General features: G+C 41.7%; 1 protein-coding gene across 2 annotated transcripts; it reads left to right on the plus strand.

Annotated features, from left to right (window-relative positions):
* The first annotated feature begins 548 nt into the window (after positions 1–548).
* CLSPN (claspin) lies at positions 549–27,881 on the plus strand. Of its 2 annotated transcripts, XM_061186802.1 has the most exons (25): positions 549–624; positions 4,443–4,551; positions 5,079–5,527; positions 6,150–6,311; positions 6,991–7,068; positions 7,401–7,473; positions 8,042–8,150; positions 8,338–8,918; positions 12,870–13,061; positions 15,107–15,345; positions 16,292–16,470; positions 16,572–16,636; positions 17,551–17,750; positions 18,395–18,549; positions 19,886–20,112; positions 20,731–20,842; positions 22,169–22,244; positions 22,459–22,562; positions 25,044–25,208; positions 25,320–25,441; positions 25,690–25,817; positions 26,152–26,257; positions 26,853–26,935; positions 27,206–27,367; positions 27,686–27,881. In XM_061186802.1, exons 1-25 carry the CDS (start codon positions 601–603, stop codon positions 27,794–27,796), a joined length of 4,011 nt encoding a protein of 1,336 aa, XP_061042785.1. In that variant the 5' UTR covers positions 549–600; the 3' UTR covers positions 27,797–27,881. The 2 variants fall into 2 exon arrangements, with proteins under 2 accessions (XP_061042785.1, XP_061042786.1); XM_061186803.1 differs by lacking the exon at positions 12,870–13,061.
* The last annotated feature ends 64 nt before the right edge of the window (positions 27,882–27,945 follow it).

Below are 27,945 nucleotides of genomic sequence, written 5' to 3' on the forward strand. Positions count from 1 at the left end.
TATCTGAGCAGCCCACAAAACTTTTCTTTTTTGATGTCCAGTGGCGTGAGTGCCATGTACAAGAAAGAGCAGGTGGGATCCAGCTGCTCCAGGAAAGGAGGTCCTGGAGAAAATCCCCACGGGGATGACTTCAGGTGCCCAGGAATCTTCTCCTGGCTCACTTCCCGCCTGGAGGGCTTACTCCTCAAAATGCGCTTGATGGGAGCTGCCGCGCTACGGTAAAGGTCAAAGGTCAAAGATCACCACTCGCACGGTAATGTCTTTCAAGGCCAGAGGGTCTGGCCGCCAGGCGGCCAGGACACCTCCAGCCTCCCCCTGCCTCAGTTGACAAGAGGAGTCGCGACCCGCCAACCTAACCCAGATTATATTCAACCGGCTGGCCGAAGGAGCTTCAATTGGTAGGACAGGATGGGGGCGTGGCCTCATGTAGAAAGCCTCCTCCGGATTGGTGCAAATCGTTAAGGGCGGGGCCTCCACTCTGGCTGGGCGCGAAAGCTCGAACGCCGCTGCCTGGCAGGAGACTGCGGGAGCAGCTGCGTCCCGGGTGGGGGAAGCGGGGACCTGCTTCTTCCCGAGCGGCGCGCTGCGGAGGCCGGAGTCATGACGGGCGAAGTGGCCTCCGAGGTGAGTTTATGCACTTGCCTCTATCTGCAGCTGCGGAGGCCCGGCGCGGAGGGGTGGGGTGGGGCAGGGGTCGAGCCGGCCGAGTGGGTCGTGGAGGCTGGGAGGACTACGTGCACCGCGGCGTGCACCGCGGCAGCTCGGCTTCGCGGCCCCGCGGAGATAAAACCACGGGCCCCGCGCGCTCGGGACCCCGCGGTCGATCCCGGCGCTGGGGTCCCCGCGCCTCGGTCCCCTCGGGGAGGTTGCTCCTGGTCTTTGCGGCGCGCGCAGCCCGCCGCCAGCCTCTGCTCAGCCTGCTCATCCCGCCCCTTTGGCGCGTTTCCTGCGGCGGAAGCTCTTCCTCCAACTGCGCCCCAAAAAGGAGGAAGGACCAGGCCGAACCGGGCCGCTAGGGTGAGGGGCAGCATTAACTGTAAATGGACGGCGGGAGTCTTAGAGACTTCGAAATTGGGTCTGGAAGAGGCCTCTGAGGTCATCACACAGGGTCCCGAGAGGTGAAGTTACCAGTCTCGGAGCCTTCCGGGAGGTGACTGGCTGGTCGCTGTCGGAATTGGCGTAGAAACGACATCTGTTTCCAGATCTGTGTTCTTTTCTGGGGCTGGGACTGGAGTGAGACACTCGTCTTGGGAGCAAAATTTAACGGGGCGCTTCAAGATAATTTTAAAAATTTATTTTTACTGAAGTATAGTTGAATTATAATGTGTTAATTACTGCTGTACAGCAAAGTGACTCAGTTATACACATATGTACATTCTTTTTCTTATTCTTTTCCATTATGTTTATCAAAGGATATTGGATAGAGTTCCCTGTGCTATACAGTAGGACCTTGTGGTTCAAGATAATATTTTAATGCAGTATTTTTAAAAATAAAAATTAATGCAAAAAATTCCATTATTTGATTTTGAACAAAATATCAAACTTTGAAATGAAGACAAGATCCGACCCTGTGTTTGCACTACTCTGTCTCACTCACCTCACACTCATCCTGGCCCTGGTTCCAAAAAAACTTTATTTACAAAAGCAAGCAGCTGACCTCATGAGTCATAATTTGCCCATTTGATTTTTTATTTTAATATTGCACTAAAGTATCTTGATTGCTGAGTGTTTTGAGACCTTCTAGCCTCACCCTGTTCCTGGCCCTGACTGTTGCTGGTTCTGCTGCAGATTGCCTAGAATACAGTGATTAAGAGTATCACCATGGGGCTTCCCTGGTGGCGCAGTGGTTGGGAATCTGCCTGCCAATGCAGGGGACACGGGTTTGAGCCCTGGTCCGGGAGGATCCCACATGCCGCAGAGCAACTAAGCCCGTGTGCCACAACTACTTAGCCTGCGCTCTAGAGCCCACGAGCCACAACTGCTGAGCCCACGCGCCACAACTATTGAAGCCCGTGCGCCTGGAGCCCGTGCTCCGGAACAGGAGAGGCCGCCGCAGTGAGAAGCCCGCGCACCGCAACAAAGAGCAGCCCCTGCTCGCTGCAACTAGAGAAAGCCCGCGGGCAGCAACGAAGACCCAACGCAGCCAAAAATCAATCAATCAATCAATCTATTAAAAAAAAAAAAAAGAGTATCACCATGTATTGAGCAATGTGGTTACCTGAACTCAGTTTCCATATCCACAAATAGTCTTGCTGCTTTCCATTGTTGGGAGGATCATCAGCATATACATCATGATCCTAAGTGATATTCCTCCGTTTGTGTTATTTTTGGTTATAATTTTAATATAATTGTACTAAACATTCAAATCAATTTAATAGTTGTTTGAGAAACCATTAGGGTGAGGCCTTGTGACCTATTACATTACAGATGTATTTTCCCCCTTATTAATAAGTTGATTCAGAGTTCTATGAACTAAGCTTGGTCACTAACCAGTCAAGTCACCCAACATACCCCCGTCTCCTTAGATTTTTCACTTGTGACTTAAAAAAATTTTTTTGGGGGGGGCTGAATTTCAGACATAAACATGGAAAGGCTGTTATAATGAACCCATCACCTAACTTCAACAATTATCAAATCATGCCAATCTTGTTTCATTTATACCCCCACCCACTTCCCCCCTAACTGGATTATTTGGCAGCAAATTCCACACATATTTCATCCACAGATATTTCATCATGAATCTCTAAAAGGTAAGGGCTTTCCAAAAAAGATAACTACTCTATTATTACCATACCTAAAAAATTTAGGATTATTTCTTGATATTAAATAGCTAATCAGTGTTCAGATTTCTTTGACTCATACATATACTTTCAGTTTGTTTGAATTAGGATCCAAACAAAGCCTGCATATTGCAGTCGGTGGTATGTGTGTGTGTAAATATCTTAACTCTCTTTATAAGTCCCCCTCCCTCTTTTTTTTCTTGCAATTTACTGTTAAAGAAACCACAGAGTTTGACCTATAGAGTTTCCCACATCTGGATTGCCTCTCTGTGATGTCATTTATCATGTCATTTGGATACACTGAGAAACAGTTCACACAGTAAAACGCAATAAGTGCTTGATTCTTTAAATTTATTTACCATAACTCAAAGAGTTGGTCCTATAATATCCTTCAAAGGTGAACAATGAATTTTAGTTTGTTTTTTTGTCCAGTAATTCTTTTTTTTTTCTTTTATAAATTATTTTATTTATTTATTTTTGGCTGCATTGGGTCTTCGTTGCTGCGCGCGGGCTTTCTCTAGTTGCTGCGAGCGTTGCGGTGCGTGGGCTTCTCATTGCGGAGTCTTCCCTTGTTGTGGAGCACGAGCTCTAGGTGTGCGGCTTCAGTAGTTGTGGCACATGGGCTCAGTAGTTTTGGCTCTTGGGCTCTAGAGCGCAGGCTCAGTAGTTGTGGCTCACGGGCTTAGTTGCTCTGCGGCATGTGGGATCTTCCCGGACCAGGGATTGAACCCGTGTCCCCTGCATTGGCAGGCGGATTCTTTTTTTTTTTTTTTTTTTTTTTATTTTTATTTTCTTTGGGATATACTTTTTTCTTTGCTATCTTTATTTTTTATTTTTTTAATGCTATTCTGGTCTGCTTACATTCTTTTTATGTATGTATGTATGTATGGCTGTGTTGGGTCTTCGTTTCTGTGCGAGGGCTTTCTCCAGTTGCGGCAAGCGGGGGCCACTCTTCATCGCGGTGCACGGGCCTCTCACTATCGCGGCCTCTCTTGTTGCGGAGCACAGGCTCCAGACGCGCAGGCTCAGTAGTTGTGGCTCACGGGCCCAGTTGCTCCGCGGCATGTGGGATCTTCCCAGACCAGGGCTCGAACCCGCATCCCCTGCATTGGCAGGCAGATTCTCAACCACTGCGCCACCAGGGAAGCCCTTTTTTTTTTTTTTTTTTTTTTTTTTTTTTTTTTTTAATTTTTATTTATTTATTTATGGCTGTGTTGGGTCTTCGTTTCTGTGCGAGGGCTTTCTCTAGTTGTGGCAAGTGGGGGCCACTCTTCATTGCGGTGCGCGGGCCTCTCACTATCGCGGCCTCTCTTGTTGCGGAGCACAGGCTCCAGATGCGCAGGCTCAGTAATTGTGGCTCACGGGCCTAGCTGCTCTGCGGCATGTGGGATCTTCCCAGACCAGGGCTCGAACCCGTGTCCCCTGCATTGGCAGGCAGATTCTCAACCACTACACCACCAGGGAAGCCCGCAGGCGGATTCTTAACCACTGTGCCACCAGGGAAGTCCTGTCCAGTAATTCTTAATGTCATGCTTTTGTTAAACCGCTGTATTGGTTTTTCCTTATTTCAGCCTGATGATCCCATGATAATTTGTGTATCTTTATGTACTTAGAGCTTTCTGTCACCTGCTGGTTAATACAAAGTATATTCTTATTTTCTAGGTTCACCTAGAAATCAATGATTCAAAACTCATTTCACAAGAAGAAGCAGATAGTCCTTCAGACAGTGGACAGGGCAGCTGTGAAACAGTTGGGCTCTTGAGTGAACAAGGTTTGTAACAGTCAGTACTTTTATTTTTAGGAATAGAATGTGGGAGCTTGGGTTGTAAGGGGACTGGATTAATTTCATTATTCTCTGATTTATTAAATTATTAATGCTTAACCTTGTTTGTTCTGTTTATTATAAAAGCAAAATAATAGTGCTTGTACCCTTTTGAAAATAACCATTTCTATTATATTATTGAATGTATAAAGTGTCTAGAAGATACCATATTGCCTGGTTAAATGCATTCATCCTATAATAAAAGGACTTTTAACACCTGCCAGAAGGATCAGAACAGCTTTACACATTGTAAATATATATAATTACATTTCTTAGTAAGAGATATTTTTCCAGGGAAAATGTTTTTAAAAATATATTTTTAGATTTGCTTTGCTACAATCAGTTCTTAGTGTTAGTTACATAATTTCACAAGGTGATATATCACTTGGATAATTGGATATGTTTTTTGAGGAGTACGGGGACTAGGAAGAAGGCCAAATGACGGTAGACTCTAAAAAAAATTGTGTTTTCTCCAGATTCAGATGAAGAGATATTTGTGAGTAAGAAATTGAAAAGCAGGAAGGTGCTACAAGAGAGTGATTCTGAACAAGAGGGCACAAATGCCTCTCCAGAGAAAACTACCTATGACGATATCGAGGAGGAAGATAAGGAGAACTTACATGCCGGAAAAAATGGAAAAGTCAGAAGGATTTACAGAACTCTGGTGAACAGTGATGAGAGTGACATCGAGGAGTCTTTGTGTCAGGAAAATCTTGAAACCCAAGTGACACCTTGCTTAGAGCTGAGTCTCCAATCTGAAAACTCTGTGGATTTTACAGTTGACAGAAAGATTTCCAAAAAACCCATACATGATAAAGAAGGAATTGGACGAAAAGCAAAAGTAAAATCAAAGCGAAGACTCGAGAAAGAGGAGAGAAAGATGGAGAAAATTAGGCAGCTGAAAAAGAAGGAAACAAAAAATGAGGTACATTTAAAATAATAATTTGCTGTTTCTAAGGCAGGTTAATGTTTTAGAAAAAGTTGCTTTTAGGAAAAAAAGTTGCTTTTAGTTCTTGAGGTTGTTTCTGCACTCAGAATATACCTTCGAGTTGATTGTCATGCAGTGAGGTATGTGATTTCAAATCCGTTGGTCTCATTCTCCATTTTGGATGTAAGAGGACACCTTCCAAATAAATGGGTTTCTGATTTTCTTTGTGAGCACGTGGAATTATTCTTTGCTGTTTCTGATCTGATGAAAATTAACTTTCATAGGATTTTTCATGCCTCCATCAGTCAGAAGTCTTGTTTGTTAACTAGAAAAACCATCCTCAAATTTTATAAGCTAGTTGCTTAATGAAGTATTTAATTGACTTTTCAAAAACAAGTGTACTATTTATTAAGTTAGTTTTGGACAATTGTGTAAAATCACAGCATGGACTTCAAAGGATGACTATGGATTAGGAACCAGTGATAATGTTCTAGGATGCCATATACTTGTCTGTTGATGAAGCATGAGCTTTTTCTGTCCTGATGCAAATTGCTATATGGTGTTGTAAAACATTGGATTTGAAAATGATTGGATCTTGCTTTTTCTGTGTGTTACCCAGGAAGATGATGTGAAACAGCTATTTAATGACAGTGGCTGTCTACTTGTGGATAAAGACCTTTTTGAAACTGGGTTGGAGGAGGAAAATAACTCTCCATTAGAAGATGAAGAGTCATTAGAATCAATAAGGGCAGCTGTGAAAAACAAAGTAAAAAAGCACAAGGCAAGTAGAAGATGACTGCAATTAGAGCTAACCCACTGCTTCTAACCTTTGCTTTGTTTTCTGATTTACTGTTGGAACCTTAATTTTTTTTTTAACTGAAGAAAAACACATGTCAATTGATTTAAGTTTTTCAGCTGTTAATTTTGGAATTATGTAGTACAAGTGGTAGACGTGCTACCTTGTTTGGAAACTAGTATTTTCATTGCCCTAATAAGAATGTTGAGGAAAGTAAGATACTTTATGTTTTGTAAGAAACAGGTAAAAAAGGGGTCAGAGATGTAAATTTTATAATCTGGTGGCCTCTAGGAAATGAACCTATAGGGTTTCAGGAAGGGTATCAAAGAGAAGCATCAGTCAAAGCATCGTTGTCCTGAGTGTTTGGAAGCATAATCATCCTTCCTGAGATTAGCTTCCTGGAAGTCATTGTCCCTCCTTAGGGAAAGATGTAATATAGAGGTGTAAGAAATGAGGGCCCAAGCTCCATTGGAGACAACTAATGTGTTTTCTAGGCATTAGAGGATGCTGTGTGTCTAACATTTTATATTTGATAATTATTGATTTATCATTAATGTAGCGTGATGTGATGTTGGAGTGCAAAAGCAGTCTTTGCGTAAGCAACATCCTCTTGTGTCAGTTTAATTTTTTTCCCTGTTAATCCATTTGCAATCTTCTCTTTTAGAAAAAGGAACCATCTTTGGAGAGTGAGGTCTATTCATTTGAAGAAGAAACTGAGTTATCAAAAGGCACCACGAGGAAGGTGACATAGAGCCCTATATAGTTGTCATGTTGAGCCCTTTTCCCAGGCGATTGTGGGTTTTTCAGGAATTTTATTGTGTCTATCGTATTACCCTGATTCCCAGGATATTGCTTTGTACATAGTAGGGACACAAATATGAATTGGATTGAATTAATTCTATGAGGCTTGCAAATAAATGAGCTCCTGAAGTTTATATTGTTTTGATCTTATTAATGCTTACTGTTCCCTCTCCATCCTCTTTTCTTGGAGAGAGCAGACTTTTAAGGGATGAATATCTATCAATCTTTCTGGATAATAGCATTAATGTAGTCTCACTTTTTGTTTTCTTTAAGGAAAGAAAGGCAGCCAAGTTAAATAAGGAATCATTAAAAAAATTGCATAGTGAGACTCAGCGCCTTATTCGAGGTAAAGAAACCAGTACAGTAAACACTGAGGCAAATCACATTATTTCTTTGTAAGCTCAACTTGGATGTTGGGGACTTTCCTTTTTTTTTTAACAATCTTAATATGAATGAGATTATAATAATCAAGTTTAGAATCGATCTTGATGAATGGCCATTGTTCTGAAGCCCCTGGAACATTAGTATAAACTGAGAAAACTTTCGGAACTGTAGTGGTGGTAATGAGGGAGTTTTTTAAAGGGTTGTCTATGGCCTGGCTGCATCAGGATCCCTTTTACAAACGTTTCAAATTTATAAATTCTTAGGCCCCACAGAAATTCTGATTCAGTAGGCTTGAAATGGGGTCCAAGAATCTCTATTTTTAAAAAACTTACTGGATCAATTTGATTTCACAACTAGTTTTAAAAGCCACTGGTCTTCAGGGAATGTTTTTGTAGTTGGATCCTCCTTTTATTAAAGGCAGGATTGTTTTCTGTTTCTGGTGATGGCTTTGGTTGTTTAGTTAACTGAATGTAAAGTGACATTTCAGAATGTACAATATATGTATTTGCTTGTTTTGTTCCATTTTATAGAGTCTGCACTTAATCTTCCATATCATATGCCTGAGAATAAAACTGTTCATGAATTCTTCAAACGTAAACCCCGGCCCACTTGCCAGGGAAATGCCATGGCGCTACTGAAGTAAGAACCTTCTTTCCTTGTAATTATAATTTTCATAAATATTCAGTTTTGAGGCAAACACCTGGTGTAAAGAGTTCAGATTCCTCACTTCCTTAAAATTGATTTAACCGATTCATTATGTGCTAAGGGATAAGAATGTTTCACGTTTAGGATAATTTTCAACTCCAGGTTATTTTCCCTTCTCTAGGTCATCTAAGTATCAGGCAAGCCATCACAAAGAAATCACAGACACTGAAAATACAACTGAGATAAATAGTGACCACCATAGCAAAGATTCTGAGCAGACAACAGGTGCAGGGTATGAAATGGAAATTAATGCACTCCCTGCAGTTTCAAAGGAACCCCAGATCACTACTGGATCAGATGAGTCTTGCAGTAAGGATTTGACAGGAAGTGAAGAGCTAGAAATTCCCGAGAAACAGGAGCAGAGTGATGCTAGACCTTCACCTGGGGACGTCTCGGTGGCACAACAGGAATGCAGCTTCCTTGGGAATAAGGACAGTGAGGAGTATCAGGCTGGAGGGCTTGTGGCACCTGAACCTTGTGCCCTGGAGGAAGAAGAAGGCCTGAAAAAAACAGAAGAAGCAGATGAGAAGGTGGAAGAGCCCAGCCAACAAACTAAATCAGCAGCAGTGGTGCCACCTGAGAAAGTGAGGAGGTTCACTGTGGATAGACTTAAGCAACTGGGAGTAGATGTTTTCATTCAACCTCGGCTGGGTGCCGACAAAGATTCTTTTGTGATACTTGAAGAACCTGAAACCAACAGAGGTAATCCTTTGAATTGTGAGGCGCTTCTCTAGAGTGACTTGTTCTGGCAGCTTTCTATTATTTGCCACTGTGGAGGACAGGGAATACAGGAGAAACAAATAATCACACATGGTCTTATTCTATAGATGTACCAGATACCAGATAGAAATCATTTAGATACATTTGGCAGGGTATTAGAATGTTCTAAACCTTGTTTAAATGGAAACCTGTTGATAGTTAATGTACAAAGCAGGGTACATTGCTGTTGTTTTATGGTATGACTTTGATAAAAGCATTATTCAGTTTTTCACAGTTAGAAATATCTTGGTTCAGCAAATTGTCTGCAAAACTGAATTTCTTTTCTTTCTTTTCATTCATTCAACAAATATTAAACTACCCACTACATGCAAGTTGCTGTAAGGCATACTTGAGAAATCTGACATTTATCCTACACTTAAGGTACTTACGCTGTAGCCGGGGAGATAAGAAGTAGGCAAATAACAGTAATACAAGGAAGTGACATCTTCTATCATGAACATATGTCACTGATAATTGGAAAAAGTTAAATAACATGGAGAAAAGGGAAGAGTACTCTTTGCTGAAAGAAACATTTAGAGTAAAGAATCATAGGAGTAAAGAGGAGGGATACGTTTCTTACAATAGGTGATTAAAGAATAAGTGGATGTAATTACTTGTTCACTACCTTCCCCTTTATCTTTGAGTAGGGATCTTCTGGCTTATTCCTTACTCTGTCCCATGTGCTTCCACAGTGGATGACACATTGTAGGCAGCTGTGTTTACTGAATGAATGAAAGAGTGAATGAATGATCCTTCAAGAGAGAAATCAAGTATTACCCACATTGGGTAGACTTCCTGACTTGTCGGTAAAATTAGGTGTTCCCTCCTCTGCAGTGTGATATGATAATTAAGAGCTTAGGGTCTATAGCAAGGTTGGGATCTGAATCTGGATTACACTACTCACTGTTTAAACTTGAGTCTGCTATTTGACCTCTCCAAGGCATCTTTTTAAAAAAATGAAATAACGCTATCTAGTTCACAGGGCTTTAGTGAAGATTTGTTGAAATAATGCATACAAGTGGATAGCATAAAGCAACACTCAAATGGTGGCTGCTTTTTCTATTATTAGTGAAATTATTTACATCAAGACTGTCCTTCATTAAATAACATATGGTTGGCAGGTGCTAGGTCAGCCACAGTATCAGTCTTTGTTGATTGAATGGGTGGACTTTGTGGAAGTGGAGAGAAGGACGTTCTTAGAAGGGACAGAAAGAGCTCTGTGTGGTGCATATTGGGAGGACGTGTAAGTCAGTTTGACTGGAGCAGTTGTGGGGGTGGAAGGGTTTTGTAACAACTAGCATAGCTCTATTAGCAAAGAAGTGTGGGAATAAGCTGTTGCCCAGAGCAGGGAGGGAAAGTTTTGTTGTGTGGGACTAGAAGTTATCTAAATAGTCTCAGACTAAAAGGTGCGGTAGAACTTTTTGAGTACTTACTATACTAATACTGTGAAATTTTGTTATATGGGACTAGAAGTTTTCTAAACAGTCTTGGACTGAGAAACAGAAAAGGGAAGAAACCTTTTTTTTTTGCATACCTACTATATTAGACACTGATAGATCTTTTTATTAGTTATCTTTCTTAATTTTCATAGCCCCAGATATTATTTTGCAAACGAAGAGCCTGAGGTTTGGAGAGGTTGGGTAATTTCTCCAACATTACACTTGGCTTATACAGGGAACTAGCACAATGCCTGGCTCATAGTAGGCACTTATTTTTAACTCAGAATATGTTTTCCTTCAGAAATAGTATTTGACATGAATATTGGGTTTCCAGATCAGCCTGTTTCATAATATATGAAGTTAGGATCAACATTTATTCATTCATGCAATAAACTTTTATTTAGCATGGTGTTGGGTGCTGTGTATGCAAGATGTAGTCCCTTCTCACAAGGAAATTAAAGTCTAGTAGGAGTAACAGGCAGAAAAATTGGATGTTAAGTGCTGTGCATACTTTGAGCCTAGAGAAAGAGTTCCTCACAGGGAGTCAGGGAAGCTTCTGAAAGGAGCTCATACCTGAGCTGAGTCCTGAAAGCTGAGTAGGAGATACCAAGGCAGAGAGGTGAGGGAGGGCTTTCTTGGTGGAGGGGACAGACCTACAAAAGACAGAAAGACAAGAGAAAGCTCTGGTTAGCTGAAGTGAAGATTGCAAGGAGGTTGGTGACTAGAGGCCAGATCATGCAGGGCTTTTAGGTGGAGACATGAGCTGGAGCAGAGACTTTTCACTTAGAGAGGAGATGAAAGGTGTTGGGAAAAGACTGATGGAGAGAGAGGAGCTTGAACAGGGGTTCTATAGTAAGGAGGGTGGTGGTTGAGTCACGTAGTAAAGGGCAAGGAAAAGGGGTGCTCCAGTGGGTTGGGGGATGAAGAGTTTTGAGGGACCTGGCTTTCTCCAGAAGAATGAAGGCAACTCCTGCCTCACTCTTATTTAAGGTCCTGAGTAATCTTCCCTTCCACTTCTTTTATTCTCTTGGCACCAGTGATGAGCTGCCTATTTCTGTTCCCTTTCCACTGCCACTACCTGTTGCTTCCAACTTACTGAAATAATATAAAATGGGATGCAGACTTACAGCTTCTCTCCCTACTCTTTGGTTTGCAATGTAAACATGCCATCCTTTGGAATTGGATTTTTTCTACTAATAAATAACGTTAGGGACTCAGAATAAAAAGGTTTCTTTCCAGTTCTTCTCTTTTTATACTAAGACGCTCTAGGGAGGGAAAACCCACATCTACATGCTAAGCACAAAACTACTAAAGTATGATTTGAGCGCATTTTAGAAAAAGAGCCAAACTTGGAGTATCTTGGACATTTTATCATGGAAGAGAACGCACGGCATGTGAAAATAGCCAGCATCCCTCAACCCCAAAGGAGCTTTTCTTCCTCTCCTTTCCTTTCTGTCAGCTCTTTTACACCAGATCCCACTATGGTATGATTGACTTGTTAAACAGAGTGAGAGAGGTAACAGCTAGCTGAGGGAGAAAGGAAAGAAAGTTCTGAGCAATAGCAGTGGGGAAGAAGGGAAAGGCCCTGTTGCTATTAGACCATTGAACTCATACTACCTGTGTGTGTGTGTGTGTGTGTGTGTGTGTATTCATATTCCTGTTTATATACAAGTTGGGCGTGTGGTACAGGGACCACTTCTAACTGGGATTTCCTTTCTGATTGTACTGATTATATCTGTAAAATTTTCACGAAGAAACTTTTCCAGTCCTGCCGCTGAGTTACATCACTCATTGCATTGATTGTTATTTTCTTTTTCCATTTTTTAAATTGACCTTACTCGTATTTAGTGAGATTGCTAATAAGCAGTGAAATGTTCAAAAAAGGGAATTTTTTAAAAGGAGACTGAAACCCATGAGAAATTAAATCCTTGAATAATTGAGGAGTATGGTATTTTTTCTACCAGCTTAATACTTTTTTAAAAAGAATTGCATATATTTATTTTTATTTTTATTTTTTTAACATCTTTATTGGAGTATACTTGCTCTACAATGGTGTGTTAGTTTCTGCTTCATAACAAAGTAAATCAGCTATACATATACATATATCCCCATATCTCCTCCGTCTTGTGTCTCCCTCCCACCCTCCCTATCCCACCCCTCTAGGTGGTCACAAAGCACCGAGCTGATCTCCCTGAGGAACTGCACATATTTAGAAACTTCATTGTAAATTTCTACCCTAAAATGAGTTTTGAAGTATATTGAGGAAGTTGCAGCAGTCCATTAGTTTGGGTTAAGTTATATGAATTGGACACAGGTGTTGGTAGCAAAGGAGATTTTGGTATTTCTCTGTGTGTGTTTTTTTCCCTACAAGTTTGTTGAACTTAAAAAACATAGCTTGTAATTCTTAACTGGAATCTTAAAGGCAAACTGACCTACTGGTTGGCGTTTGGTTTAGAACTGGAAGCCTTGAAGCAGCGTTTCTTGAAGCATGCTAATCCAGCAGCCAAACCCAGGGCTGGTCAGAAGGTGAATGTGAACATCATAGTGAAAGATGTGGGCACTGATGGAAAGGAAGAGCTCAAGGCAGATGTGGTACCTGTGACTTTGGCAGCTGAGAAGCTGGATGGAGCAAGCCACACAAAACCAGGTATTTGCGTTCATGGGGGTTTCTTTGTTTATTTTTTTGGCTGGGGGCGGGGATGGGTGCCTCACTCTTTGTACTCTGGCAGGTCTTTATGGCTACTGAAGACCCTATAGTGAGACGTTACAGAATCTTTTTCCTTGGAGACTTTGGAGATGGGACAGCAGTACCTCTAGCATGATTCATGTGTGTAGCATTACCTAGTTGTGTGGGGTGGGTAAGAGGAATTATTTCTTAAACTAGCCTTTGTCTTATTGTTTAAAAAAAAATATCCATTGTAGAAAATACATGGAATAAACAAAAAACTTCTACAGTTCTTTATCAGAGACATCTTCTGTAACCATGTTTTATATCCTTTTAAACTTTTTGCGTGTATTTTTTAAACAGACAGTACATGTCTGTTTAAAAAATAAAACAGTAATGCAGTCATACTGTGCATTCTGCTTTGTAATCTGTATTAGGGACAGGTCTGTTGTTTCTACTCCCACTTTGAAAATATGAGTAATATATCACATAGAAAAAAATTAAAACACTGAGGAAAAGGTATAAAATGAAAAATTAGTCTTCCCAAAGGCAACAATTTCTTGTGTGTTCTGGGAAAATTCATATGCATATGCCATTGTGTGTGTGTGTGTGTGTGTGTGTGTGTGTGAGAGTGAGAGAGAGGGAGAGACACTGAACACTTATACTCTCTGCCAGGCACTGCTCTAGGTGCTTTACAGTAAATAACATTAGTGTCCTTATTTTATATGTGAAGAAACTGATATACAAAGCATTTAAACAACTTGCTCAAATTTATATAACTAGTAAGTAGTAGAACTAGAAGCCTAATCCAGACCACCTAACTCAAGAGTTCAGATACACATATTGCTCTGGGGGCTTTTTTTTTTTTTAACAGCTGCGTGATATTCCATTGTGCAAGTATAACATGATTTGTTTAACCATACTCCTATTAATGGACATTGTGTTTGTTTCAGTTTTGGTATTTCATACAATATTGTGTCCTAGTATCAGATATATGTTAGTAAATTTTGATGCAAAATTCCTTACAGTGGAATCAGTGAGCCAAAAAAAAGAAAAAAATATATATATATATCATCCCATTGTCCTTCAAAATAGTTGCACCGATTTACACTCTGAATCACAGTGTATAAGAGTTCCTGTTTCTTCCGGTTAATAACGGATATTATCAAGCCTTCAAATTTTTGCCAAATATATAAAAAATGGTATCTCGTTATTTTGATTTGTATTTCTAATGAGAAGTGATGTTAAGCATTATTTTTTAAAATAATTTTTAATTTTATTTTTGGCTGCATTGGGTCTTTGTTGCTGTGCTCAGGCTTTCTCTAGTTGCGGCGAGCGGGGGCTACTCTTCATTGCGGTGCATGGGCTTCTCATTGCGGTGGCTTCTCTTGTTGCAGAGCACGGGCTCTAGGTGCGTGGGCTTCAGTAGTCGTGGCCTGCGGCCTCAGTAGCTGTGGCTCGCGGGCTTAGTTGCTCCGCGGCATGTGGGATCTTCCTGGACCAGGGCTCGAACCTGTGTCCCCTGCATTGGGAGGCGGATTCTTAACCACTGCGCCACCAGGGAAGCCCTTAAGCATTATTTTTAATTTTATTTACAATATATGTTCATTCTTCTGTGAACTACCAGTTCATATCGTTTGCCCATTTTACTCTTGAGTTGTTTCTCTTTTTCTTTAATGTGGATAAATTTATCAATATTTTCCTTCATGGCTTCTGAACCAGAGACTTTTGAAGGCCCACTCCTCCCCACCCATCTTTTATTTTTTTACCCTTTTAAATAATAATTTTATAATCTCTGTAATATATTATCCCAGGGTGTAGAACATAATTATGGAAGTTATCTCCTACATTCAATTCATGATATTCTCCATTTGTTAAGGTAACAAAAGCCTAGACTCCTAAGGTCTCTGATTTTCCTTTTGGGATGTGTCTAGAACACCTCTGGAGTTGCCTAAAGTGGACACTTGTGTTGTTGTAGTGTGTAGTTGGTCATTACATCTAAAGCATCTCTTCATATTTCTGTTCAGGGGAAAAGCTTCAGGTGCTGAAAGCTAAGCTGCAAGAAGCAATGAAACTCCGAAGGTCTGAGGAGCGCCAAAAGCGCCAAGCATTACTCAAGTTAGATAATGAAGATGGATTTGAAGAAGAGGAGGAGGAGGAAGAAATGACGGATCAGTCTGAGGAAGACGGAGAAGAGGAGGGAGAGGAAGCTTTGGAGGAAGAAGAGGTGAAAGAGGAGGAAGAGGAGGAAGAAGGCAATCAGGAGGTTTCTGGCAATTATGTGATTTCGTTACTAGGTCATGATGAATAAGGAAGAGAGAAAATCAGATTTGAGTAAGAATATAATGAGCATGTTCAATTGTATAAGAGATTTCAGGGGCAGAGATAAATGCAGCTCATATGTACTTAAACATTAGTGCTTTCAGTCCTTTCAGCACCACGGAACACCTGCAGTTCACAGAGCCATAGCCTTGGCTTCTACTTGTTGGTTTACATATTGCACTATCATGCTAATATCGAAATGGCTTTGTATTAATAGAGACTTTTATCTTTGTTGTTCATTTAGGTTTCTCTATTGACAATAAAAAGCACTTTTAACCTTGCCCAGGTTGAGGTCTGGAATAAATTCTCAGACAGGCCGAGACCTTCCTGAGTTAATTTCATTCTTTGTTGAGGAAGGTATTTGTAGAAGGGCCTCTTGCCCTTTTTCTATAGTATTGTTTTCCACCTAGATAAGACAGATGATGATAGGATTTTTGGTATTAGAAAAAAGAAATCGTCCTTGTTTGAACACTGGAGTCATTTAAAAGAACTGGTTAATGTTTAACCCTGGGTAAAGGAAGAGGAAAGCCGTGGCTGAACTGTGCAGGATGTCATAGTTTGTGGTTGGCTGGAGGTCAGTAGTTGTCCTGCAATCTCAGGCTAATCATGTAACCTCTCATTGACTCAATAAAATGATAATCCGGTTCTTTCATGATCTTGTGGCAGTTTGGGGAGGGTAAAGGTAAAGTAACATAAGTATAAAAGAGCTTTAGAAGTGTCAGTGTAAATTGTGTTAATGATAATGGTTAGGCCGAGCTTCCTTCAGGTTTACCTTTTCAGATTTAAGATGTGACTTGTAACTAAGCAGCCATATTTCAGGCTGACAGTGTGTTTGCTTTTAAATTTTTTGACTTGTATTATTCTGTTTTTGGGTTGTGTGATTGGTAAAGATTGCAGAATTCCTTCTCGGTAGTGAAGAAATAGAAACCAAAGATGAGAAAGAAATGGATAAAGAAAACAATGATGGCAATGGTGAAATTGGCAAGTCAGTTGGCCTTCTCTCTGTCCCCAAGCCTCTCTTGTCAGATTCTACCTTCCTTCTATTTAAGGACAACTCTTCCAAGATGGGGTAAGTAATTCTCTCTAAGGAAAGATAAGATTCCCTGGTATTTGCCCCTCTAGTAAGAAGCAGAAACAGATACTCAAACAATTTACCTTCTTATTTTGTAGTTACTCTGCTAGTGAAGAAAAATCAGAAATAGATGAAAACTCAGGCAAAAGACCTAACAAACTAGGTAAGTAGTGACTCTTTCGCAGAACGTGACTTTTCTCTGATCCTCCAGCTTTGACACTTAAGGACTACAATTCCTTAAGGTTCCATTTTTTGGAACCCTAGTGGACTTTTCCCAGTCTTACCTGTGGTAGTGACAGGTATTTATGAATTAGAATATTTTTCTTGGTCCAGTTTTTGAAAACTTAAATGCAGTTTCTTTACAATTGACCATGAGCATGTAATAGGTCCTTAGTGAGTATGTGTTGATTGAACGAAACATGAAACATTTCTATCATATGTAGATCAAAGGAAGATGTGTAAGTGACTGGATAATGGAGAGAGTGATCATAGGCATTAGGCAGAAAGACAGGAACTTTCAGGTGTCACTTAGCTCACAGTGATAAACCCTGATTATATAATGTTATCTTAGTACCATAACTGACCTTTTTTTAAAAAAAAAATTTATTTGTTTTATTTATTTATTTTTGGTTGTGTTGGGTTTTCGTTGCTGTACGCGGGCTTTCTCTAGTTGCGGTGAACGGGGGCTACTCTTCGTTGCGGTGCGCGGGCTTCTCATTGCGGTGGCTTCTCTTGTTGCGGAGCACAGGCTCTAGGCACGCGGGCTTCAGTAGTTGTGGCTCGCGGGCTCTAGAGCGCAGGCTCAGTAGTTGTGGCGCACGGGCTTAGTTGCTCCGCGGCATGTGGGATCTTCCCGGACCGGGGCTCGAACCCGTGTCCCCTGCATTGGCAGGCGGATTCTTAACCACTGCACCACCAGGGAAGCCCCCGTAATTGACCTTTAATGTAATGTTTTGGAACCTGTAACTTGAGAGGTTTGCCAATGGGTCTTACCTGACAGTTTCATTCTCAACTCTTTTTCCTAAACAAATCTAACTTATTTCTGGAATCATGCACTTAAAAGTTATTTTTCTTTAGATGAAGATGATTCATGCTCATTACTGACAAAGGAGAGCAGCCACAATAGCAGCTTTGAGCTGATAGGCTCCACAATTCCATCCTATCAGCCTTGCAACAGACAAACAGGCCGTGGGGCCAGTCTTTTCCCTACGGCAGGAGGATTCAGATCTCCTTCCCCTGGACTATTTCGAGCCAGTTTGGTCAGCTCAGCTTCTAAGGTAAGATGGCAGTGGTTTTCTAATCTCCTTCCGCTTTTGCTTCCCACATTGCTAAATAAAGTGTGTCCAAGCCAACAACTCCCACCACATTGTGTATGTTTAGTTTAAAAAATCCACCCCTTTGTGTATTTTTATATATATATAAATTTATTTTATTTATTTATTTTTGGCTGCGTTGGGTCTTTGTTGCTGCACGCGGGCTTTCTCTAGTTGCGGGGAACGGGGGCTACTCTTTGTTGCGGTGCGCGGGCTTCTCGTTGTGGTGGCTTCTCTTGTTGCGGAGCGTGGGCTCTAGGCGCGCGGGCTTCAGTAGTTGTGGCTCACGGGCTTAGTTGCTCCGTGACATGTGGGATCTGCCCAGCCCAGAGCTCGAACCCATATCCCCTGCATTGGCAGGCGGATTCTTAACCACTGCGCCACCAGGGAAGTCCCCCGCTTTGTGTATTAAAAACAAGCCTCATCCAAGGTTCTTACTTTCTTGAAGATATTTTTCTTTATGCTCCTCTTGGCTATGCATTGTCCTCCTCAACTGCAATTGCCTGAGAGTTGATTAAATTTTACAAATAGCAACTTCTGTTGTTGTCATGACAGTGAATGACATTTGTAAAATGTTTTGTTTTTGTTTGGTTTTGTTTTGGTGCCAGAGTTCAGGAAAGCTGTCTGAGCCTTCACTTCCCATAGAGGATTCCCAGGATCTGTATAACGCCTCCCCAGAGCCTAAGACACTTTTCCTAGGAGCAGGAGACTTCCAGTTCTGTTTAGAAGATGACACTCAGAGCCAACTGTTGGATGCAGATGGGTAGGTAGTTTTATGTTTCTGTGGGTGGATGGTGCTGGGTACTGCTTAATTTTGTTTAAAAATAAAGTGAGCTTCTGTCGCTCCATCTGTGCTTTCTCTTCTGAGAAAGAGAGGTGAACAGACCAGTAGTATTACATTCCACACGTTTGAACAAAGTCTGTCTAGAAAATTAAAAGTAAATAGCCTTGGGCTTCCCTGGTGGCGCAGTGGTTAAGAATCCGCCTGCCAATGCAGTGGACACGGGTTCGAGCCCTGGTCCGGGAAGATCCCACATGCCATGGAGCAACTAAGCCCGTGCGCACAACTACTGAGCCTGCGCTCTAGACCCCGCGAGCCACAACTACTGAAGCCCGGGCGCCTAGAGCCTGTGCTCCACAACAAGAGAAGCCACCGTAATGAGAAGCCCGCACACCGCAACGAAGAGTAGCCCCCGCTCGCCACAACTAGAGAAAGCCCGTGCACAGCAATGAAGACCCAACACAGCCAAAAATAAATAAATAAATAAATAAATACATTTATTAAAAAGAAAAAAAAAAAGTAAATAGCCTTGCTGGCATTCTGATCCTTCAATTTTTGCATTGTTTGACATGCATAGCTCTTATAAGGTCATCAGATTTCTCTGCATCCATCCTACTATGTTAGGATTGTTGGATGGGATTGAGAATTGACACTTCTGTGGCACATTACATGGCCATAACACCAAGCCCTACTCTAGCACCATTTGAAGCCAAAAATTATCCTTTACCCTTCACCATTTTTTTTATAATCGGCTTTTTTAAAAAAATAAATTTATTTATCTTTTTAATTTTGGCTTCATTGGGTCTTTGTTGCTGTGCATGGGCTTCCTCTAGTTGCGGCAAGTGGGGGCTACTCTTCGTTGTGGTGGCTTCTCTTGTTGCGGAGCACGGGCTCTAGGTGCGCGGGCTTCAGTAGTTGTGGCACATGGCCTCAGTAGTTGTGGCTTGTGGGCTCAGTAGTTGTGGCTCGTGGGCTCTAGAGCGCAGGCTCAGTAGTTGTGGTGCACGGGCTTAGTTGCTCCGCAGCACGTGGGATCTTTCTGGACCAGGGCATGAACCTGTGTCCCCTGCATTGGCAGGCAGGCTCTTAACTACTGCGCCACCACGGAAGTCCCATACCCTTTACCTTTTGAATAGCCTTTATTCTTTCATAAACTTCCCCCTCCCTCTTTAGATTGTCACAGGCTAAAGTGTGACATTCTTGTCTTCTGGTTCAGGATTCAGCTTCTAACTTTGGTATTGGAGATGAGTTTGGGCTTTTCACCCACCGCTTTGTTTTTTTCCTAGAGAATTTCTTACACTCTTCATTGGGCTTGTAGGTTCTTAAATGTTAGAAACCACAGGAATCAGTACCAAGCTTTGAAGCCTCGATTGCCATTGGCCAGTATGGATGAGAACGCCATGGACGCCAACATGGATGAGCTGCTGGATTTGTGTACAGGGAAGTTCACATCTCAGGCTGAAAAACCTCTGTCCAGGAAGAGCGACAAGAAAGAGAACATGGAGGAACTTCTGGATCTTTGTTCAGGAAAATTTACTTCTCAGGGTAATTATCCAACAGAGCATCAGGCTCACCACAGCCAAATATCTTAAGTCAGTGTCCTTGAAAAGAAGCCCCTTACTCTCAGGTGAGAAGATCACAGAAAACAGAGCTGTGGTGGATTCTTTTTTTTTTTTTTTTTTTTTTTTTTTTTGTGGTGGATTCTTGAGCATAGGTTGAATTCACTGCTTAGCTCCTGACATTTAGAGCTCTTACTTTCTTAGAGTGGTGAAGTATCAACTTAAAACTGCTTTAGCTTTGGCCATATGACTTGTCATTTATGGCTAATATATGTGCAAAGCTTAGAGGAGTGTCTGCTGCATAGAAAATTTCATATAAATGCTAACTTATTACTTCCACCTGCACACCCCTTTCTCCCCCTCACACCCCTGCTAGAATGTAAGCTGTTTGGGAGCTGCGATCTTTGTTTTGTTTGCTGCTGTCTCCCTGGTGCCTGGCACATAGTAAGCACTAAATAAGGATTTGTTGAATGAATGAATGGTGAGCTCTTTTTGGCAAGCTTACCTTAGAACTGCGTTGAGCTGGCATGTCTTCAGATGGCTGGGGAGAGAGGATAAAGCTGTCACTTCTTGGTGACAAATCTTTTTCTTCGTTGTGATGTAGATGTCTCTACTCTGGCTCCATCAGAGTTAAATAAGCAGGAGAAGGAGAGCAGTCTGGGTGATCCAATGGAAGAAGCACTTGCTCTTTGCTCAGGCTCTTTCCCAACAGACAGGTGAGTCTCAGTGATTGGAGGGAACTTGGCAAGTCCGGTGTTCTGATAAAATACTGGGGTAGGTTCTCTGGGCTCAGGAATAAATGGTCATCTTAGGGGCTTCATATCCTGTCTGAGAGTCTTACAGTCTGTTTGAGTCTCATATTTGCATAGTAAGGAAATTATAATGCTTTCATTTAGTTGGTGGGGAACAGGGTAAAAAAAGGCAAGAAAAAGCACATGAAAATTCTCAACATCACTAATAATTAAGAAAATGCAGGGGCTTCCCTGGTGGCGCAGTGGTTGAGAATCCACCTGCCAATGCAGGGGACACGGGTTCAAGCCCTGGTCCGGGAAGATCCCTCATGCTGCGGAGCAACTAAGCCCATGCGCCACAACTACTGAGCCTGTGCTCTAGAGCCTGTGAACCACAACTACTGAGCCTGCGTGCTGCGACCACTGAAGCCCACGCGCCTAGAGCCCGTGCTCCGCAATGAGAAGCCACCGCAATGAGAAGCCCGTGCACTGCAACAAAGAGTAGCCCCTGCTCGTCGCAACTAGAGAAAGCCTGTGCGCAGCAGCGAAGACCCAACACAGCCAAAAATAAAAATAAATAAAATAAATAGATTTATTTAAAAAAAAAAAGAAAAGAAAGTGCAAATCAAAACCATAATAAGATACTACCTCATGCCCAGCAGTTATTCCACTTTTGGGTATATACACAAAAGAAGTGAGAACAGCATCTGTAATAGATATTTGTACACCCATGTTCATAGCAGCATTATTCGTAATAGTCAAAAGGTGGAAGCATCCCAAGTGGATACATACACAGTGGAATAAGATTCAGCATTTAAAAAGGAAGGAAATTCTGATACATGCTACAGCATGGATGAACTGTGAGGAGATTTTGCTAAGTGAAGTGAGCTAGTCACAAAAAGACAAATACTGTATGATTCCACTTACATGAGGTACTTAGAGTAGTCAAATTCATAGAGACACAAAGTAGAAGGGTGGTTGCCAGGGATTGTGGGGAGGGAAGAATGGGGAGTTGCTATTGAAAGGGTATAGAGTTTTAGTTTTGTAAGATGAAAAGAGTTCTGGAGGTTGGTTGCATAACAATGTGAATGTACTTAACACTAATGAACTGTACACTTAAAATGGTTAAGATAGTAACCTATGTTGTGTGTATTTTATCACAATTAAAAAAATTTTTTTAAAGGCAAGATATCTCGTTTCCTGTTTCTTGAAGAGATTGTTGGTGCTATAAAATATTTTCAATTCCTAAGTTGGCTGACTGCTTGTAGTTTGCCTTCAACTTGTTTATTGATTTGTTGATTTGCATTTTAGGGAAGAAGAAGGTGAAGAGGAGGAATTTGGAGACTTTCAGCTTGTCCCAAATGATAATGAGTTTGATAGTGATGAGGTGAGTTTGAAGGGGACAGAGTAATCATAACTGAACTCCACGTATTGCTGCTGTGTTTGTTTTGTAGTTTGAGTTCTTGAGAATTCTGTTTGGCATGTTATCAGAAGCAATTTCCTAGAATGAAATGTTTGGGCAGAAGTTTATAAATCCTGTCTTAGTTGAGGACACATTTTATTCTGTGTAACTTTGCATGTGATACTATATGATTTTGCAGGATGAACACAGTGACTCTGACAATGAAGACCCGGCCCTAGAAGACCATGAAGATAATGATGAGGAAGACCTCCTGCAGCAATCCGAGAAGTTGAAAAGGCAAATGTAGGTGTTATGTCCCTTCCTTCAGGTGCAAGAAAGTTCTGCTGACAGTTGGGTTGTAGCTTGCTACATTTGCTGGTTCTATTTTTGCTTTTTGTGGTTAACACAGATTGAATAAAATCCATTTACGTGATATCTCTTGAGTATTCAAAGATGGTCACGTCCTCCTCAAGTGATTTCTATACTAAACATCCCTAGTTCTTCAGCTGTTTCTCACGTGACATTGCTTCCAGACTCTTCACATGTATGGATACTTTCTTTATCTTCAGGTGTGGTCTGACTTCCGCTCTATATAATGGTACAACACATCCCTTGTTCTGGTTGCATACTACTTATAAAGTAACCAAAGAGCATAAGAGCTGAGTCACTGTAGATCCTGAGGATCTAGTAGATGACTAAAATTCCCCATGTCTTTTTTCCTATGAATTACTGTCATTCCAGGTTTTCCTCATTCTAGTCTCAGGCAAATGACCCCCCTTTATTTTTTTAATATTTTGTTGTCGTTTTGATCATGAAAGTAAGCCATTTATTTTGGGATATTTCAAAGAATACAGAAAGACATAAATAAAAAGTCATCCAGGAACTTCCCTGGTGGTGCAGTGGTTAAGAATCCACCTGCCAATGCAGGGGACACAGGTTCGATCCCTGGTCCGGGACAATCCCACATGCTGCGGAGCAACTGAGCCTGTGTGCCACGACTACTGAGCCTGTGCTCTAGAGCCCGAGAGCCACAACTACTGAGCCCGAGTGCTGCAACTACTGAAGCCCGCATGCCTAGAGCCCGTGCTCTGCAACAAGAGAAGCGACTGCAAAGAGAAGCCCGCGCACCACAACAAAGAGTAGCCCCTGCTCACTGCAACTAGAGAAAGCCTACTTGAAGCAATGAAGACCCAACGCAGCCAAAAAAAAAAAAAGTCATCCATGTCCACTGTCCAGGATATTTGTGAAAGTGGTGGTGGTGGTTATTATTACCTCATAACTTTTTTTCAGGCATATATTTTTATGTGGTTGAGATCTGTACAATTTTTTTTTTTAATTCATTTATTTTATTTATTTTATTTTTGGCTGTGTTGGGTCTTCTTTGCTGCACGTGGGCTTTCTCTAATTGCGGCAAGCGGGGGCTAATCTTCGTTGCATTGCGCAGGCTTCTCATTGTGGTGGCTTCTCTTGTTGCGGAGCACAGGCTCTAGACACATGGGCTTCAGTAGTTGTGGCACGCCGGCTTCAGTAGTTGTGGCTCGCAGGCTCTAGAGTGCAGGCTCAGTAGTTGTGGCGCACGGGCTTAATTGCTCTGCGGCATGTGGGATCTTCCCGGACCAGGGCTCGAACCCGTGTCCCCTGCATTGGCAGGCGGATTCTTAACCACTGCGCCACCAGGGAAGCCCTGTACAATTTTTTTTGTATGTACAATTTTGCATCTTGCTTTTTTTCCCTACTTACCCCGTATCTGTAAGCCTTTTTCCTTGATATTGAAGGTTTTATAAAAACCATTTTAATAGGTATTCCACATTTTATTATTTGTGGATGACTTTTGAAATTCAAATATAGGACATCATATTGATCCTTATTAGATTTATTTTGTTGTTTTTAGCCCATCATTCCATTCTATTGAGATCAGTTTGGGCTTCTAATTTGTCACCTGTCAAATTAACTATTCATACAGCTTTGGGCCATCTATAGATTTTTTTTCTAAGGCAATGGTTCTTAAACCTTATTTAACTATAGAGTCCTTTGTTCAAATGAAATCTTATAAAGAATGGCAGCTAAAAATTGAACTGCTCAAAGAGGGTAGATGGGAAGATTGAGAAGCTTAGTGGCTATTGGCCCCCTGAAGGAATTCTTCAGGAACCCTAGGAGTTAGAGGAACTCAGCTTTAAAATAATAATGGAAGTCTTTGATAAAAAATCAGCCTTCAGAAAGCCATCAAGCTTCTGCCACTCATGACCATAGGTGACAGCACTTTGAACTCAGATGACAGCAGATTTGTTCTCGATGTGAGCTGAAGTCAGAAAAACTAACTTGTAGTGGTTTTGATTACTACTAACTCTGAGCTTCAGTCATACCTCTAATTTGAGGGTCAAGAATTGGCGGGCTGTAAGAAGACCCCAGTCTATTACCTTTCCATACTATACTATCTCTAGTCTGTCTCCTGAAGCTGGTAAGCTTAAATAGAAAACAAAAAAGTTTGAACCTTCTGGCAGGTATGTCCCAAATATATAGAGGAGATTGAGAGTTCTGGCTTTAGAGTCACCAGCCTAGGTTGAATCCAGGCTCTGCTGCCTCCCAGCTGTGTGACCATTGGTAAGTTGTTCACTCTCTGAGTCTCAGTTCCTTCAACTGAAAATTGAAGGGAATAATAATACCCCTCCCTGAGATAACGCAGTAATGCTCCAAAGCACAGTTATTAGAGATGGCTCTGTGTTCTGCTTTTCTCATTGCTGTGTGTATATTCATTGTTGTATTTTCTAATTTTCAATTTTCCAGGAGATTGAAGAAATACCTGGAGGATGAGGCAGAGGTGTCAGGGAGTGACGTGGGAAGTGAAGATGAGTATGATGGGGAAGAGCTTGATGAATATGAAGAGGATGTAATTGATGAATTACTTCCTTCTGATGAGGAACTGCAGAGTCAAATCAAGAAAATACACATGTCAGTATCCCAGCAAGCCCTTCTGAATAATGAATGGGGTATGTCTTAAGGCAGGCCCTATAACCAGCCAGAGTGGTCCTGATTTTGAACACCGTATTTCTCCTGTTGTAGGAAAACAATGTTGGATGATGATAAGCGACAGTTACGTTTGTACCAGGAAAGGTACCTTGCTGATGGGGACCTGCACAGTGATGGTCCTGGACGAATGAGGAAATTCCGATGGAAAAACATAGGTATTTTGATTGTTGCCTTTAGAAGCAAATGGTACAAGGTACATGTTTGTCCAGTTTAAGACAGCAAGAGGAAATCAAAACTATAGCAGGCAGCTGTGGAGGACCTTGCCTTGACCTTTATTTTCTATTAATGGATAGGAAAAGCTTGTGTCAGTATATTGTAAATGAAAAGGGTTCACTTGTGTCTGTTGAGACACCCTCTCTTGTGGGGATTGCAGAATGCTAATAGCCTTAACTCTTTGCTTTAGATGATGCTTCCCAGATGGACTTGTTCCACAGAGACTCTGATGATGATCAGACTGAAGAACAGCTTGATGAGACGGAAGCCAGATGGAGGAAGGAGCGAATTGAACGAGAGCAGTGGCTTCGGGACCAGGTAGGAAGCCTGCAAGAAATTCTCCTATTCCGACCCTACTTATGAGGGTCACTCCGTCACCCAGCTTGTCATGATAGTCGTCAAAATCTTGGGCAATATATTGCTGTCCCTTTTAATCCTTGAATTTTCTTTTGTGCTTTGAGAAGGTTACCATGGGCAGTTCTAGTCATGTTTTTGTCCAAAATCCTTTTTTTTTTTTTTTTTTTTGTCTAAAGCAACAAAGAGTTGCAAAAAGGAAAACAAATGCTGTCCCAAGTACTCTGGCTTCCAGGCTATACTAATTATTTGGGGGAGCTGTGGGCTTCTGTTAATGCTGTCTGATTTTTATTTTCAGGCACAGCAGGGGAAAATTGCAGCTGAAGAGGAAGAGGAGATTGGGGAAGATAGTCAGTTTATGATGCTGGCCAAGAAAGTTACAGCCAAAGCTCTGCAGAAGAATGGTGAGCTCTTAGTCCTCCTCAGGGTCTAGCCCCCTGGATTGTTAGTGCTGGAGCCTTAGAGGTGACTCCAGCCTTCAGGGGCTGTTGCAGCTTACTCATGGGCCGGTGTCTAATGTTATCTTAAAGAGGTCCCTCAGATGGGGAGAGACAGTATTCTTTCCATCTTAGACTATTGGGCAGTCGACATTGTGATTGTGAGTATATGTAGCTGGTTTTGCTTTATGTTCTAAGGCAGCTCAGAGGAGTGAATTCTGGCTTCTTTATTCAGTTGCCCAGGATTATATACTTAAGTGTTAGAGCTGGAATTTGAACCCAGATATGCCTAACCCCAGAGCTGAAGCTCTTAAACACTCCTTAACACTCTTACCACTCTTGTTTTTTCTTATTATTACTGTTAATTAGACAATAAGTTCAGCTGAGTTGTCTGTCTTCTCTTAAGCCACTTAACTGTACTTTCAAGTCATGATTATAAAATAATCAGAGTTCCTATGGCTTTAGTTTATCGGTTTAGTTAAAGGCTTTTTAGCTTGTTTAGATTTAAAAGTAATTCTATGCAGCTTTGTCCAGAACAAGCCTCTCTGTCTTTTCTTTTCAGTCAGTCGCACTGTGGTTATTCAAGAATCAGAGTCTTTATTCAGAAATCCTTTTGAAGCCACCAAACCGGGAAGTGACAACCAGGTTGGTTGGGGACCTTGTTAGCCTGATGTCATGATCTTCAGTGTTATAAAGGCCCGGGTGAAGTTAAGGGAATGCTCTTTCATTAGGGGAGGGAGGTGGCTGCAAGAAATGGAAGTAGATGTCAAAGGAGCCTACCATTTCTTTTCTACTTGAGCAGGGTAGGACTGTGTCCCCTCAATACCTGGTGGAGGCAGGGAGGAGCTGACTTCTCATTCTTCCCTTGGCACTTGGAATTTGATACCAGGAATTTGATGACTCTTCTTTCCTCAGCTGAAGATGGGCTCACTGCTAAACCAGCCCAAAGCTGTGCTTCAGAAACTGGCTGCCCTGTCTGACCTCAACCCTAGTGCTCCCCGAAATTCAAGAAACTTTGTCTTCCACACACTTTCTCCTGTCAAGGCTGAGGCAGCAAAGGAATCATCTAAGCCTCGGGTAGGGAATTTGAGAACTGATTTGGTGACTCTCCACAGCAGAGTGAATGAGTGAATGAATGAACTGAATTGAATTGAATTGAAAAATATATATATATATTTCTGGCTTAAAGGCTTAAATGCTGCAGTGTTAATCTTGCACTCCCAATAAGGTACAAGGGGATTGCTACCCGCAGTAAGTAATCAGCTTTGAAACTTGCCTGGAAAATTTGTTTCTTTTTTTCTAATGATCCGTGATTTAACTATGAGCTGCTTAAGAGCTAATTGAAGCTAAGTACTTGTATGAAGGTCTTGAGTTGGCTTTTTCTCTGCTCTCTAGGTAAGGAGAAGGGGTCCATCTTTAATGACATCCCCTTTACCTAAGCGCCTCAAAACAGATGATAGCACTTCAGGATCGAAGCAAAGCATCTTCAGATACTTGGAAAGCTAACACCACAAGGGCACCAGCACCTGTGTTGAGACTTCGTTGAGAAGTTTCTGGCATTGAAGGTTGGCATCGATGCTCATGTGGATGATCCCCCCTTCCTTCATAATCAGTGCATTAAGATTGAGGACAGAGATTCCAGTTCTTTCCACTGC

Source organism: Eubalaena glacialis, chromosome 3 (assembly GCF_028564815.1).
Source record: "Eubalaena glacialis isolate mEubGla1 chromosome 3, mEubGla1.1.hap2.+ XY, whole genome shotgun sequence".
In the NCBI taxonomy this organism is placed as follows: Eukaryota; Metazoa; Chordata; class Mammalia; order Artiodactyla; family Balaenidae; genus Eubalaena; species Eubalaena glacialis.